General features: G+C 46.2%; 1 protein-coding gene across 2 annotated transcripts in view; it reads right to left on the bottom strand.

Moving 5' to 3' along the window:
• dhx33 (DEAH (Asp-Glu-Ala-His) box polypeptide 33) overlaps positions 1 to 1,292 on the bottom strand; it is a 41,473-nt gene extending 40,181 nt beyond the window's left edge. For both annotated transcript variants that reach the window (XR_011340071.1, XM_069884898.1), the window contains exons 1-2: positions 1,083 to 1,292; positions 55 to 215 (exon numbers count right to left, since the gene is read on the bottom strand). Coding sequence is in view for 1 of the 2 variants with exons in the window: in XM_069884898.1 (XP_069740999.1) it covers positions 55 to 215; positions 1,083 to 1,260 (339 nt within the window). In the remaining variant the exon portion in view is untranslated. The remainder of the gene's footprint in view (positions 1 to 54; positions 216 to 1,082) is intronic.
• Between the last annotated feature and the right edge of the window lie 10,917 nt (positions 1,293 to 12,209).

Raw genomic sequence — 12,209 nt, 5'->3', positions numbered from 1 at the left:
TGCTGGTTGCACTGCCACCCACATTCAATAAATAAACAATACAATAATCCTTACCAGAGTGCCCAATTCTGATTTCTTCTCCTCTGCGACCCGTGCTGCAAGCGATATTGCTGCCACTCGCCTGGGCTGTGTAATGCCAATGACACCGTACCCTCCAATGCAGGCTTCATAGAGAAACTGAGGAATCTGGGTTGTCTTCCCAGAACCGGTTTCACCTGATAGCAAATACAAAACATAGAGAGCGACCATGCCGACCGACCATTTCAATATCTGCAATCGTATGTTTTACAAAAGACCCCATGAAACGAGGGAACATCTCCACCCATTAGTATAGACTGGGTGAGCGGCAAGAACAAAGCAGCATTTTCCAAACCATCGATGGACATTTATTTTCACCAAAGAGGATTGTTTTATAGCATCCATCGTTGCAACAAGAACAAATCAAAATATTTAGACACAGGGGGAGGGGGGGGTGTAGGCCAAGGAGAGGGTGGGGTGGGGGGGAACAGGAATCTCCAGACCAGGGGAGTTGGGGTGGGAAGAAAACGGGTCCCTGGGTTGGGTCGGGGCAGGGAGAAAACAGGGGTCCCTGGGCTGGGTGGCGGTGGGGAGAAAACAGGGGTTCTTGAGTTGGGTGGGGGTGGGGAGAAAACAGGGGTCCCTGGGCTGGGTGAGGGCGGGGAGAAAACAGGGGTCCCTGGGCTGGGTGGGAGCGGGGAGAAAACAGGGCTCCCTGGGCTGGGTGGGGGCGGGGAGAAAACAGAGGTTCCTGGGCCGGGTTTAGGGGGGGGGGGGGGGGAGAGAGACAGTGTTCCCAGGCCGGGGGGGGGGGGGCGGAAAGAAGAGAGACAGGGATCCCCACGGCAGGGAGGGGGAAGAAGGGACAGGAGACCCCGGGCCTGGGGACCTTGGGCCGAGGGAGACAGGGTCTCCCGGTAGGGATGGGGGTGTGGAGTCCGGAGGAGCCGGTGCAGTGGGGTGGGGGGGGGGGTGATGGCAGAGAGAGACTGGGGTTTCTGGGCCGGGATAGGGGTGCGGGGGTCCGGTGGGGCTGGTGGTGATGGTGTCGCTGGCGCCATCACCTATGATGATGGCCGTGTCCAGATACCGGAGCTGGCCGATCAGCTTGGCCCGAGCCCGGTAGATCGGTAGCTCCCTGCGCTGCTGCTCCATGCCGTGACCGAACACATAGCTGCGCCTCTGGCCGCTGCCCCACACCGAGGTCTTCAGCCGCTTGGCAGGAGGAGGCCGCGATTCCATCCAGCCGAGAATAGTACGCCGCCGTCGCTCCCGGAAACACGTCACCGGGGTTGCAGAACCCCCTCCACGTGCTCGGCAGCCTGGGGAACGTCATCAGCGCGCTGCCAACCACGTGCTAACCCGGAAGTTCAGTTCAGCATGGGCACCCCATCACAGGATGGCCATTACAAAAGGAGGGCATGGCCATAGGTTACCATATATCTATACACACAGTGTATTTGCATTTGTTATTTTTCCAATGCCGTTTAAATCTTGTACAAATATAATTTTTCTTGTAACCTTTGGCCATGTCTTCCTTTTGGAATGGCCACCCTACTCCATCATATCCGAATAATGTGCACGGAGTGAGAGTGCAGCAGTGTCTGTAGGCGATAAAGATATATCACCGATGTTTCAGGCCTCAGCCCTTCCTCAAGGAATAAGCAAAAACAACCAGGGAATCTCAAATTCAGACCAGGAATCCAGGCCAACAAAAGGTGTTCAGGGGAGAGATGGGAATTGAACATGTCTGTTGGAAAGGAGACAGCAAAGGGAGAGACAGAGCTGGGAAAAGGGAAAGGTGAAGGGGGAAGAAGTGAGGGGAGGTTAATGAAAGCCAGAGAAGTCACTGTTAACGCCAAGTGGTTGGAGGGCGCCCAGTTGGAAGATGAGGTGTTGTTCCTTCAATTTGGAGGCGCCAACTCTCAGGACAAGAATAAACTTCAGAGGGCTGTTAACTTGGCCTGCGACATCACAGGCTCCAGTCTTCACTCTGTTGAGGTCATCTACATGAGGTGGTGTCTTAAAAAAGACAAAAACCCCCAGCATCCAGACCATGCCCTCTTCACTCTGCTACCATCGGGGAAAAGGTACAGGAGGTTAAACACAAGCCCTCAAGGGCACAAGGACAGCTTCTTCCCCACCATCACATTCCTGAATGCACTATTATTTTATTTTTTGAAGATGGTTATAATATGAATGTTTGCTCTATGAAGCTGCTGCAATACACCGAATTTCATGATTTGTTCAAGACAATAAATTCTGATTTTGAATTTGCAGGTGGTCTCAGTCCACCAAAGGATGAGACCATGGACAGACATGTCAGCAAGGGAATGGGGTTGGTGGCCACTGGGAGATCCACACTGTGAGAAACAGAAGTACCTTCACAGAAATTGCTCGAGACAAAAATTGAGAACAAAGAACATTTGTTATACAACAATGCAAAGTTGGGTGCTTCCCCTTACACTGGGAATACACACACATACTGGGGCTCATCCAACTTTTATACAGTTTATTTCAGTATAGAAGTACCCTCCCCCTTACATTCTTCTGCCTCCTGGATGAATTTGGCATTAGGCAATCCTGTCTGCCTACGTGCTGTTTCTGTGAACTTGGATGACCAGGGGGTATCCTGTCGGTGTCCCATCATGTCATTGTCCTTATTGTCCTTATTGACAAACCTGACTTTGTTCTAATTCACACCTCTCAGGGCTACAACCTTCTTATAATGCAGAACTTGCTAATTCTGTCTAAGGCTAGAAGACTGAGAGATGAGTAAACTTGACATAAAAATATGAAAGATGGGGAAACTAGTACAGACACATGGAGTGATGGATTAAACCAGTATGAACAGGCTAAGCATGGAAATTAGGATGCAGGAAGCAGAGTCAGCCTATGTAAGATAAGAACCTTCTAGTCCTTTCGACAGGATCAGTGAGCCCACCGTATGAATAAGATAAGGAGAGGTAAGGAATAATAGAATGTAGGAAGTTGAGATAGTCTGGATGAGATAAGGGTCTCCTAGCCCTAGACAGAAGTACCAAGTTCTACATATATAATTAGTAAGCCATACACAGATTTATCAAGTTATGCATATTTAATTAGTGTGAATGGGGACAAGGGCAAGGTTGTGAATAAGGACAATGGGGATAATGACCTGAGAAGACACCGACAGGATACCCCCTGGTCCTCCAAGTCCACTGAAACTGCACGTAGGCAGGAAAGATTGCCTATGCCAAACCCATCCAGGGGGCAGAAGAATGTAAGGGGGAGGGTATTCTGATACTGAAATTCACTGTATAAAAGTTGGGTGAGCCCCAGTGTATGTGTGTATTCCCAGGGTAAGGGGAAGCACCCAACTTTGCATTGTTGTTATAATAAATGTTCTTTGTTCTCAATTTTTGTCTCAAGCAATTTCTGTTAAGGTATTTCTATTTCTAACAAGACCTTTATCTTATTACTGGCTTATTCATTACACATATATCCATACTAGTTTCCTCATCTTTCATATTTTTTTATCAGTTTTACTTATCTCTCACACACACTATTGGAGCGGACAGAGCTGAGGTGCTCAACCAAGCGACCTCCCAGTTTGCACCCAGTTTCTCTGATGTAAAGGAGACCTCAACAGGAACAAGGAATGCACCTGCAGATTCACAAGTGAAATGTTATTTCACTTGGAAGGACTATTTAGGGCCCAGAACAGTGCTGAGGGAGGAGGTCTGGGGGCAAGTGGAGCATCTCCCGCAGTCACAGGGGTAGGTGCTGTTGGACTCTGGCTTTAACTTACTCTTAATTTAGTCTATGTGTAGTCTGAGTCCAGCGCGTTCTTTGAATGAAGTGATAGGAGAAGGTATTCGGTTCAACAGTCAATTTATTACACAGCACAAGAATAAAACTTAACAGAGCTCTGGGTCAGTCTGTTAGTTCATAGGTCACCTGCCAGTGAGCTACTCCCCGAGACTGACCCCTATTGTCCAGTTGGTTCAGTTTATATAGGTCAACCTTATCATACAGAACAAAAGTTGGCTTCCTTTGCTAGATTTCATTATCATACAGAACAAAAGTTGTCTTCCTTTGCTAGATCTTTTTGCATAAGGGTTATCACAAGTCATCTCCTGTTTTGCAGATATCTGGGGTGTAGCACTCCCATGTTAATCCTCCTGGCCAGACTATCCCATTGTGTTGATCAGAAATTAATTCATCCCCAGATATCTCTAATCACCATTCTGTTCTTGTCCTGCCAATTTCTGCTGTTCTCTTTAACACCTCCTCCTGCCTTAATCTTCCTCCTAGACTGGTTTTCCATTCCCTTTGATTCTTGCGGGCCATTCTTTGTTCTGATCTGGCCTGTGTCTCCTGTGCTACTTCCCACCTCCTTCAGTTGAGCATTCCTCCTAAATCGTTTTATGCATATCCTCTCCCTGTATCTTGGGAGCAGCCAATTTTGTTCAGCCAACTTTGCTCCATGCTGTGACAGCCACTTAGCCACATTCCTCTTTCCCTGACTCATGCAGTACAAATGAACTTATTGATTAATCATTTATTTCTTACTGTTTTAACCCCTAGATTCCAACAGTCCCCCTTTTGGTCTCATGAAAATGAGACCAATCACCAGTTAATTTATTAGATAGTAAAGAGCCCTTATTGAATTTAACATCATATACTTGTCCATTATGCACACACTTACGTCCTGTGTGAGCCCCCACACAGTGTTCAGGAAAGTTAGTCCAATCAGTAAAGTACTGTTCTTTTTCGTTGTGCGACCCCCAGGCCGAGTGCACACACTTTGTACAGTGGTTTTCTACTCCAGCCCCTTCAAGGGCTCGGAATACCAGTACCCATAGTCCCCACATAGTATTCATCCCAGCTTCTTTCGTTGTTTTGATGCCAATAACTTGATTATGCCGTCAACCACTGATACACAGTCACTGTAGTCCAATAGTCTCTTTAAAAAGGACTTTAAGTGTTCTTAGTCCGTGGTTGCTTCACAGGTTCTCAGTCACCTCCGTTCGAATCTGTTCCAGTGTCCGTGTCGGTGGGTCCGTTGCTGCACACTGACTCCAATGATACCACGTCTCGCCTTTTCCTTGTAGTCGAACCGCGTGGGACGTCCTCTCCACCACTCTGTAGGGTCCTGTCCACCTGGGCTCCGACCACTTTCTTTTGATGACCTTTAGCAGAACCCACTCCGCGACTGAAGGTATCGGTGTTTCCCCTTCTCTGATGGGACTTGTGACCTGTTGTGAAAAATCTGACACCAGAGCCGTTAGTTTTTCATAATAAAGCTTGCATCCCATTGAGCTTACCTCATTCTTCGTTGTCTGAATTCCGGCTCCCGGTCCTGGAAACTGGTGCCCTGTTTGTAGTTCATATGGAGTAAATCCTGTCACAGAACTTACCGAACTCCTTACTGACATTAATGCCAGGGGCAACGCATCCACCCAATTTAGTTTGGTCCGTGCCTGTACTTTCCTGATCTTACTTTTTATTGTTTGGTTCATCCTCTCCACTATTTTCTGCCATGTTAATGCCTTCATGGGTAAACGTAACATTTGGAGCATTCAGTATCTTTTCTAGTCTCGTCTGCCTTAACGAAGTCATTGTAAATGCTGTGGAGCTCACAAATGCTACAATACTATGTGTTGTTAATACTGTCAGGCCATGTCCCATTACTATGTGTGCCACCTTTTGTAGAATCTTTGCTACTCCTGCTGCATGTCTTGTACATGGTGGGTGTCTGTCTTCCGTTGGGTCTAGTGTGATACTCCCATACATGAGCACACATCTTCCACCCCCTTTTTTCTGAAAAAGAACACCATCAATTGTGTGTGCTTTTTCAGAAACATCCAAAAAGAAAGGTAGTTTATAATTTGGAATCGCCAAATCTGTAGCTGTTGTAAGAGCTTGCTTCAATAGAATAAAACTCATCTCAGCCTGTGCAGTCCAATCCAGTGTAGCTCCCAGATTTCTCATCCCCTGCTCATTCACCAAAGTTCGCAGTGGATGTGTCAACTCACCATACGATGGGATAAACTGCCTACTATAACCTGACAAACCCAAAAACGAAAGCATCTCTTTAACTGTCTTTGGTTTTGTATGATGTAGTATTGCATCTGCCAAATAGGGGTGTAATCTGACAGTTCGAAGGTCATGGAATCAACCTGCTGACAAAGCCCACATCTGCTGATCCCACTGACCACAGGTTCTCAGGGAGAGAGTCTAGCATAGGGGCCGAGTCGGGGTGATCCATCTTCTCTCTACCATGAAAGCGTTCAATCTGTCTATGCTCAAGGAGGACTTGATCATGTGTTGGAGACAAAATTCTGTATGCCTGACCAGATGAGGAGAACTGCATTGTCGGTATTTGGGTGTCAGACCAGTCCCTTAGGGACTTCAAGTTCCGACACATCGGTCCCAAATCTTTTGCCTGATGAGTAGTGCCAATTGCAAGGGTGACATGAGGAATGGCCTCACCTGCCATCTCATACCATTCCAGCTGCTCAGATGTCAGTGCCACCGCAGCGGCCACTCCCTCCTTTCCTATCACTATGTAGTCCGAATTAATTTCCCATTGCCTGCCCTCTACCTCTTCATAAAGGGCATGCTGATACATTTCATCCCCATCCCTATCGTAAAAGAGGGTCATATGGGGAGGGTCCGAGGGAGGGGTATACGGGTGTAACGTCTGGATCCACGGCTTCCATTGATTATAAAGCTTTAGCAGCCCTCCCTTCTGTGGGTCCTCAGGTTGCAGCAGCCCCCAGTAAATGTCAGCCCATTGTCCCTCAGACACGGATCCTCCAGCTGCCGCCAACAACATCTGAGAACTGGAATGCAGTGTAGTTAATGAACAGTTCATAGAATATCCATTTGGAAAGGTGACCTCTATTCCGCTGGGTCCACAAAGGATGGATGCTCCGCACTTGAACAACAAGTCTCTGCCCAAAAGATTGGTAGGGCACCTGGCTGACAAAATGTACTGATGTGTAAAAGTCTGTCCTGCCACAGAAGTGACTAGTGGTATAGAGAACGGCAGATTTTCTGGTGTACCCGAGAACCCTATCAGCTGGACGCTAGAGGATGATGTTTTATCTTGAAATTCAGTGCCAGTGAGTGTTGAAAATCTGGCTCCCGTATCCACTAAAAAGGATACTTCCATGTCCATAACTTTAATCTGCAGGAAAGGGTCTGCCAACCTAGCCTGCTTGTGGGTGCTCGGGCTCCGTCACTGTGGGCAATATTGCTCCTCCTCTGTCAGCAAAGGGAATTGTCTCTTTGGAGCTAAAGCCGCATGGGGTGCCTGATGTACCGGGGGTGGCACTGACGATCTCTGGGACTGGACCCAATGCTCATTTTGTGGTGGTCCATATCCCCTTCCCCCAGTGTCCCGAGGATCCCAAGCCAGGGGGCAGTCTCTCTTCCAGTGTCCTGGCTGACCGCATACAAAACATACGGCTGGCTGCATTCGTGGAGCACTCCGAACTCTCCCTCTTACTCGGAATCCCCCCATTGGACCTCCCATTCTGGCCACATAGGTGGGACCCGGTGCCCAATATGGGGCCGGGTGCCAACTCATATTATTCCCTTGTGGTGGCTGCGTTGGCTGCTGAATCATCTGGTTTGCACCCTTTGAGGAAATCTTTTTTACCTCGTTTGCCTTTTGCCTAGCCTCTGCCAATTGAAGCTTAAGGAGTTGCACTTGTGCCGACTCCATAGTATGTTTGTCCTCCTTTTGCTTAGCCCTGTAACGTTTCATGTGATGGGTCAAATGTTTTTCCCATTGCTCACTCGAGCAGCCAGGAATATCAGGGTTATTCTCTAATGCCTCCCTAACTACAGCTGGCAGTCCACTCGTTACTGCAGCCCTAAAGAGTGTAGTCTGCAAGGGATCTGTGGCTGGGTGTACTCCTGCCTTATCAGTCCAACTCTCCCTACACTGACTCAAAAAAGTCGAGATCTCCTCATCCTCCTTTATGGAAAAGGTCAGGGACTGCATGACACCGGGGGAAAGGGTAAACAACAATGAACAATACATGTAAAGCTCATTAAAAACAGCATTAAAATACAATAAGAATTGAATAAAGCACAATAAATGTAAAGCTCATTGAAAACTGCAATAAAATACAACAATAACTGAATAATCAAAAGACAAGTAAAATACAACAATAACTGAATAAACCATTAAAGAAACGAAAAAAAATGTTAAATTACGGCACTTTGTAACAATCTGACTTTCCTTTGTGTTAGTGTAAAAATTGTAAAATGAAACACAAACCATATTTGCATGGGTTTTGAATATGTTAGACCTTATTAAAATGCAGTTGGAGCTGCTTGTCTGTATGGGGCACAACCCTCCAATTTGTTAGATTGAGTACATAACAGACATTGCAGCACAAGAGCCCCTGCAAGAGAACTTGAAACATATTCAACCTTTAGTTCTGCCTTAAGTAAAATGCCTTGTGCCACAGCTCACAGGAGCTGGCCTTATTTAAAACAGTCTGTAAAACAGGCACCAAAAAAAAGTTAAAAGATGTTCTTATGAAGATTGCACACACAATAATTTAAGTACAGGCTAGTTTCTATAATATTCCACTTAAAAGTTCTGCTGCATGAATCCTGGAGCTTGTGGAGTCATTATTGAATCAAGAAATATTGGTGCCATGCCAATCTCATTCTAACATGCCAATTTCTCCAGTCCTTAAGTCAAGATGTACTGAATAGCATCTGGTACAAGATCTGTGAGTTCTTAATGATATTATTATTCTTATGCACCCAATTGTTCTGAACTATGCCACCAATTTAAATCATATTCCACCTATTGCAGTACTTACACAGCACCATAGACCAGTTCGCAGGTTTATTTCTCCATTAAGCTGAATCCAGTTGCGCAGGGTTTACCTCCGTGATTATTTACAATGTAACTTCCGCACTACCGGATTTAAATATAAACCTGATGAATGGGGGAAAGTTATCATGAATTAAATAACAGCGGCAATACAGAGAAATTGTGCTGAGGCATTAATTTCACTCCAGAGGAAAATGCACCAGAGAAATGAATGATTAAACTTATAGGAATCCCCAGAGGTATCTTTATTCTCCAGAGGTGGGTGATCTTTAAACTCACGGACCTTGACTGCTGAATGTGTAGAAGAAATGTATTAAATGTGTTGATAGGGCTCCATACCTCTAACTGCAAGACAAGAGCCTGAAGCCTCAATTTCAAGTGCCACAGTGCACTTAAAGGGACATGCACACTCCCCCTTCAACTGGCTGATCCAGCCACTTTACACATCAGATCCTTGTCCTTTTGCCTCATGTTCCTGCACCTCCTTGGCTGCTTCCCTCTCTGCTTCTCCTAAGTACCGTACCAGTCGGATTTTTTCAAATCCTTGTGGCACCTTCCCCTGATTCTGCAGCTCTCTCCATATCTGTTCGTATCGTGCCATAGCCTGTACCTCCTCTCCCTTCGGTACTCCTCCCAGTAATTGATCCCTTGTTTTCTCCCACTGTCGGTTTACAGATAGGGGAACCCCTCTGTCTCCCCCGAGCTCTTGCCCTACATCCCTATTTACTCCTTCCATCTCCGTTCTGATCTTTAACCCTTTAGACTTCGTGATTCTGACACCCTGCACTCTACTTCGTCCCTTCCCACGTTGTATAACCACTAGATGACCAGCAGCTCCCTGAAAACAGGTGTTCCCCTTCAGGGATGATCAGAGAGAGAGCCAGCTGGGGGATTATGTGTCTCGTGGTTGTGTGAAGTGTCTATTGTTTGTTTGTTTTGCGGTTAGCTTGTTAGTTTCCCCCTTTGTGTGAAATGTACATTGTTTGTTTTGCGGTTAGTCTGTGTACACAGGTGCCTCACTGTGTGACTGCCTATCCCCACTGTGTTTCCCTGATCCGTATTCTAAATACCTTGCCTCTATGCCCTCTCTACCCCTTTTTCAGAAGTACTTAAAACATCGTGAGTAATACAGTGATATACACAGCAACAATACCAGCGTGCATGAAAAAACAGTTAAATGCCGAACACCTTATACAGATACTTATTACTATTATGGTACACGATTCTTAAACAAATACTTATTACACACTATAGAAACAAATAACTATAACACAATACACCTTATACGGATACTTATTATACACTACTATGGTACACGATTCTTAAACAAATACTTATTACACACTATAGAAACAAATAACTATCACACAATACACCTTATACGGATACTTATTATACACTATAGGAGCAAATAACCATCACCATACACCTTATACTAATTGGCCAAGTGTCTAAAGCTATCTCTCGAGATCGCTACGAGGGGACTCCAACCCCGTTCTACTAGGACTCCAACCCCCTTTCTACTAGGAGGACTCCAACCCCCTTTTTCTCAACCCCCTTTTACTAGGAGGACTCCAACCCCCTTTTACTAGGAGGACTCCAACCCCCTTTTTCTAGGAGGACTCCAACCCCCTTTAACTAGGAGGACTCCAACCCCCTTTTACTAGGAGGACTCCAACCCCCTTTTACTAGGAGGACTCCAACCCCCTTTTACTAGGAGGACTCCAACCCCCTTTTTCTAGGAGGACTCCAACCCCCTTTTTCTAGGAGGACTCCAACCCCCTTTTTCTAGGAGGACTCCAACCCCCTTCAACTAGGGGGACTCCAACCCCCTTTTTTCTGCAGGGGACTCCAACCCCTTTCTACTAGGGGGACTCCAACCCCCTTTTTTGTGCAGGGGACTCTAACCCCCGCTCCTTACGGGGGACTCTAACCCCCGTTTCTTGCAGGGGACTCTAACCCCTGAAGCTTTTATTCTTTGGCTTTAACTAGGACTTTTGTAGAGTAGTGACAACACACAATTTTATTGTTGCCAATAGCAGAACTTTGTTTAAACAGGCGTCTGCTTACCTCCCTTTGTTGAATGGCCATTTGTTGTTATCACCACAATCGACCGGTGTTTCGTATCTTTTTCTTCCGTCACTTCTCCATCTTCATCACGTCGGGGTCACCAAATTGTTGGACTCTGGCTTTAACTTACTCTTAATTTAGTCTATGTGTAGTCTGAGTCCAGCGCGTTCTTTGAATGAAGTGATAGGAGAAGGTATTCGGTTCAACAGTCAATTTATTACACAGCACAAGAATAAAACTTAACAGAGCTCTGGGTCAGTCTGTTAGTTCATAGGTCACCTGCCAGTGAGCTACTCCCCGAGACTGACCCCTATTGTCCAGTTGGTTCAGTTTATATAGGTCAACCTTATCATACAGAACAAAAGTTGGCTTCCTTTGCTAGATTTCATTATCATACAGAACAAAAGTTGTCTTCCTTTGCTAGATCTTTTTGCATAAGGGTTATCACAAGTCATCTCCTGTTTTGCAGATATCTGGGGTGTAGCACTCCCATGTTAATCCTCCTGGCCAGACTATCCCATTGTGTTGATCAGAAATTAATTCATCCCCAGATATCTCTAATCACCATTCTGTTCTTGTCCTGCCAATTTCTGCTGTTCTCTTTAACACCTCCTCCTGCCTTAATCTTCCTCCTAGACTGGTTTTCCATTCCCTTTGATTCTTGCGGGCCATTCTTTGTTCTGATCTGGCCTGTGTCTCCTGTGCTACTTCCCACCTCCTTCAGTTGAGCATTCCTCCTAAATCGTTTTATGCATATCCTCTCCCTGTATCTTGGGAGCAGCCAATTTTGTTCAGCCAACTTTGCTCCATGCTGTGACAGCCACTTAGCCACATTCCTCTTTCCCTGACTCATGCAGTACAAATGAACTTATTGATTAATCATTTATTTCTTACTGTTTTAACCCCTAGATTCCAACAGTGCCAAGGGGATGATTGGTGGGGAGGGAGGAGTGAACAAAGGAGTCATAGAAGGAGCAGAAAGAGGAGGAGAGGGTATGTGTCTAATGGTGGGATCACATAGTAGGTAGAGGAAATGGCAGAGGAGGATGGGTTGGAGGAGGATATCCTGTCCTTGTTGCTCGTGGTGGCAGAGGGGGCCAGGGTAGATATGCAGTTGATGGAGGATATGTAGGTGAGGGCTGCGTTGATGGTGGTAGAGGGGAAGCCATGTTGTTTGGAGAAGGCAGACATCTCTGATGATCTGGGATGGAAGTCCTCATCCTGAGTGCAGATGTGATGGAGGAAATGATAGAATGGACTGGAATCCTTACAG

The sequence above is a fragment of the Narcine bancroftii genome, chromosome 6 (genome assembly GCF_036971445.1).
Source record: "Narcine bancroftii isolate sNarBan1 chromosome 6, sNarBan1.hap1, whole genome shotgun sequence".
NCBI lineage: Eukaryota > Metazoa > Chordata > Chondrichthyes > Torpediniformes > Narcinidae > Narcine > Narcine bancroftii.
The sequence above is the reverse complement of the archived record's forward strand: the minus strand, read 5'-3'. Positions and strand labels throughout refer to the sequence as shown.